The 4637-nt window shown below is 31.3% G+C and overlaps 2 protein-coding genes across 2 annotated transcripts; both read left to right on the top strand.

Moving 5' to 3' along the window:
* Positions 1-207: 207 nt before the first annotated feature.
* Positions 208-867, top strand: LOAG_01083 (hypothetical protein; the record flags this gene model as incomplete). The annotated part of the gene is made up of 2 exons (XM_003136623.2): positions 208-359; positions 564-867. The coding sequence occupies 2 exons, from the start codon at positions 208-210 to the stop codon at positions 865-867; spliced, it is 456 nt and encodes a 151-aa protein (XP_003136671.2).
* A 1789-nt stretch (positions 868-2656) lies between these two features.
* LOAG_01084 (hypothetical protein) lies at positions 2657-3734 on the top strand (the record flags this gene model as incomplete). The annotated part of the gene is made up of 3 exons (XM_003136624.1): positions 2657-2735; positions 3169-3300; positions 3610-3734. The coding sequence occupies 3 exons, from the start codon at positions 2657-2659 to the stop codon at positions 3732-3734; spliced, it is 336 nt and encodes a 111-aa protein (XP_003136672.1).
* Between the last annotated feature and the right edge of the window lie 903 nt (positions 3735-4637).

Genomic DNA, 4637 nt, shown 5'->3' on the forward strand with positions numbered 1-4637 from the left:
TTCCTTTCAGCAATTTTTGTGAAGTCTGTGAAGTTTAAAAAAAGAAAGAAATCAAAAAAAGATATAATTACAATTTTTTTTTTGAAAAAGAGAAATTTTCTATTTTGAAATAAAAATTTCATAAATTTTTCCGCTTCTTAAACGAAAATGCTATCCTCATAATTGCAATTGCCCACAATCAGCACTTCTGATCTTATCATTCGAAAAATGTGGCAACGATTAGTGCTCTTTTTATTCATTGCTAATATCATGCGTTTCACGTCCGAACTGGGGATTAATCAGATGGATTTTTGTTGTTCTAACACCTGTTGCTGCTCAGTGTGTACCGCGGAACAATGTCAATTGCCAGATCAACCGGGGTAAATTTAATCGTTTTAAGTTTGCTTCATCTTAATCGATCTATTTTTAATCATTTGAAATCAGGGGTGGAAATATTTATTATATTTCTGAAGTATACCTGTACCAAATCCTATGAAACAATTCTTGTAATCCATAATAGACATTAGTGCGCATAATTTACTTCATATTAGAACAAGTAGCAAAAGCGGGACTAAAAATTTCAGGAAACAATGTCGGTGCTACAACGCAACCGATGTAATGTGCTGGAGATTCAGGAATTTTATTTACAAACCAGAACCAATAGAAATACCGGATAAAATGCAAATTTTTCCTGTTTTACCAGGACAATCTGTAATGGCACAACTAGTACCACTGGGTACTATCACAGAATTGGACATCGATCCGTTATGCTGTGCTGTTGGAAATTGTCCAACTTGGATAAAGTGCAAGCATCCTTTAAATGTAAAACGGGATCAGTCAGGTATTCATCGCAGTTCAAAACTCGAAGTTTTGTTTATGAATGAATAACGTACAACAACTTATGATAAGGAATGGATATTTATGCTGATATGATGACAAACCTTCTACTTGGATATTGCGGTGTAGGAAGGTGGAAGTTAAATGATATCGGATTGCGACAGATTATATGTTCTAAAAAAATTAAAGCTAACTTTAAAAAAAAAAACATTGCCATACACTAACGAAATAAGTGTGCAACAACTGATAGCATTATCAAAATGTAAATCAGCCATCCATTTCAATCAAATATCCAGATTAAAAAGATAAGGCATAGAAACGAGGAAATAGTGATAAGGCAAAATTTTGTTATTTACATATGAAAGAAATACGAAGGCAATAGAGTTATGATAGAAATATCTGATAAGAAACATCTCATGTGTCACACCATCTTGCAAATAGAGGAAGAGTGACAGACCAAAATCAATCAAATAGTTTTTGTTGTCATCTTTAAAAATATTCTTATAAAACTTCTGTTTGCTTTGAATTTTCACCTACCAAAATGAATCTCACTGCGACTCATTTATTAGTTTATTTTAAAACGATTATTTCATGATTTAATAAAAAAAGAAAAAAGTTCATTTCTTTAGCACTACATTCGATGCCGATACCATTGTTTATCGTTGCTTGCATATTATTCGCCCTTATTATCATTACAACCATTGGCCTTTGTATCGCAGCCAGCTTATACATCAACAATTCGCATAAACGACGAAATTGTAGTATTTACGACGGAACTGAAAGATATTGAAGGGAACGATATCATTCCCATTTTTTAAATTTCATTACTTCCTGTCGCTCTTACAAATTGATTCTGTACATAATCACCGATAAATACCTTTTTTTCTTTTTTTTTTTTTTGTAAAATGTTATCATGTCATGATGTAATTCATTACTTTCTTGCAAATTTTCATTTCCGTTTCATCTCAAAAGATTAAATCGCTCTAAGAATTATTCTTCCTATTGTCACCTCATGCATCCATTTCAATTTATTCGTGCTGTACTAAATCTCATTTAGTGAAGTGGTAATTATTGGATAATTTTGTTCACTGAGATTTTGGATTTGCTGAAAGTTTTTGGAAAAATTTCCGATGCTTTGAGACTGATTTACAATCGAACGATGACTTATTCGAAAATAAATTGATGAAAAAACTGATAATTTTTAAAACCTAACATCAATTCATGTCCACATATTTCTAGAAGATATTTTGGAAATAGTCTTTCTTACTGATACTGCGTGATTGATTGAATTTGTCGTATTGATACAGCTCGACTGATGAAAAATATTTGTCATAAGAATATTGTCACCACTTCCAACAACTAATTAATAAGTGTTTTCCAGAAAGTACACTTTTTTAACAACGCTACTACAAGAAGACATGTTATAAGACAAGAAAGCATTTCCTCTTTTTGATGATTACATCATTGACTTTAGATGGCAATATTTTGCTTTAACTTAATATTCACTTTCAATCTTTTCACTATGGCACCTTTGATGACATGAATTGTGTTGTTCATTCCTACAGTGCTTCACATTTCCCTACAATCCATTAAAATACTGTTCATTGCTTTCTACTATCGGAAAATATTCGTTATAACTGTTACAATTTCTCATATAAGGAAATATTTTTAATTAATTGCGCAGTATTTTATGTTTGTTATTTCCTATGAAAGGAATTATTTGCAGGAAAGACAAAAGGAATATTTGTAGTAAATGAAAATTTTTCCATTTATATCTTTATCATCTAAGCTACCAATTAAAATAATTCCGCTGCGACAATTACCCTTTTAGTTGTTTCAGATGCTGATGCATAGGAAAGATACACTGACTTTTGGTTTCTTGTTAATTATTCTAATTATTATTCTGCCCCCTCTAACAGGTTCATTTTCATTTCAAACAGATAAAATGCTAAAACCATCAATGAGATCAGGAAGATCAATATTTGCATCACAATGAACGTATCAATATTATTATGATCTGTATATATTTGATACAATCATTTCTGTGTTATCCATCGTACGATCATTTCAGGAATCATATGATCGTTTTAAAGTTATACACTGGTTAAGATAAAAGTAGTTTTCTTAAAAATTGTTCTCATAAGCTCATAATAAGTCAGACTTATTTTCATTGATTAATTGCAATCACCAGTTTTTAAAATATTCATCACCCCTTTGTTCCAATACAAAAGATTACTTGTTCACTGATTCCTAATTACTTTTATGATTTCATTTTTACTTGTGTCGAAAATAACATGAAACTTCGACTAGTTAGTGTCCCAAAATTGTCATTTTAATACTTTCCTATTAAAGTTAAATTTCTGGATTGTGCAACGAAATGTTATGTTGGGAGAAATTTCGAATATATAAGTAGATCCTGTCAAGGTGGTGGCAGTAGCTCGAAGGATTTTGTATGTCAGAAGTTCATTTGTGAAGGTGGAAAATGTATGTTTATATTTTCAAATTAATTCTGAAGTTATAAATAACGAATTCTGAAATTCGGTGGGAAATAAAATGTAAATGATTTTATTAATTATTTGACCATTAGAACTGTAAACTTTAAGTTCAATTATATTAGTTTTCATCCTTTCCTGAGTAAAAGAGAAAGAAGATTAACGAAGCAGGGCAATCTTGATTCTTCGAGAGATTAGAAAATAATGATTTCTTCTGATATAGTTTCTGATAATTAGGAAAAATTTGGACATGTTAATATCTGCAAAATGATCAAAGAAAAGCAATTTTAAGTCATTTCAGCTCCATTCATATTACGAACATGTGCGAACAAGAGATTCGGATGTTTAGCAGGTCCAGCAACTTGTCGCTTCAGTGGCGGTACTGGTTCCTGTGCTCGATGTACTACGAATAATTGTAATTTGTGAGATATGACAAGTATTCTTTCTTTTCTAGCAAAAAAGAGAAGAAAAGAATCTCGGAAAAAGTCTATCTCGAATTTCAGAAAAAGTTGACTTTTGTGATTTATAAAATATACAAAGTATTCGTGAAATATATTTTAAAAAAAATCTGTAATTTGCATATTTCATCGTTGATTGAAATTCATTTGTTCTTGTTCCGTGAATATATTGCGTTTTCTTGAAATCTATTATTAATTAATTGCAAACAGCAGTATTTGAGAAGATGAGATCAACTGATCACCTTATTCACATATAAAAAGAATTTCGATGAGCTTTAAAATTTTAGTACGACAAAGTTTCACCTTATTCTGTTTATGTCAGTTGTGAATTCAACACGTCTTATTATGAAAGCTGCGTTTTGTCGAAGAAGTCCTCGTTGTTTCAGTGGTTGACAACGACGGATAGTTGTGTGGAAGACTTCTTGGTTTAGGGAATATTTATTCTTAACAGATATTGGTGAATAATAAAGGTAGAGTTGATCAGTGGACTGGTTTGTAGATCTTTAGAGAGGGATTTCGGAGGAACGCTGTTCGTCGAGAAGCGTTAAGGCTCACCTGCTTATATAGTAGGAAAGGTAACAATCATTGAATATTAGTTTTCAAACAGGAAGAATTTGTATATGACTATTGAATATGAGCATGGCTATCAGGTTGGAAGACCTCTCTACAACATTCCCATCATTGTACATAAGCTCGGTTGTTAGAGCTGATACTCTCTACAACAATATATTGGGAATTAGATAAATGACTCAACACTTAAGGCGCTGTTACTTTCTGTGTGATGAATCACTCATCTGTGAAATATTAAAATCAAAAGAAGATATTTCCGCAATACAACAATACTTCCATTATTTTGACACTTTCGCTTTTT

This window comes from Loa loa (assembly GCF_000183805.2).
Source record: "Loa loa unplaced genomic scaffold supercont3.5, whole genome shotgun sequence".
Lineage (NCBI taxonomy): Eukaryota > Metazoa > Nematoda > Chromadorea > Rhabditida > Onchocercidae > Loa > Loa loa.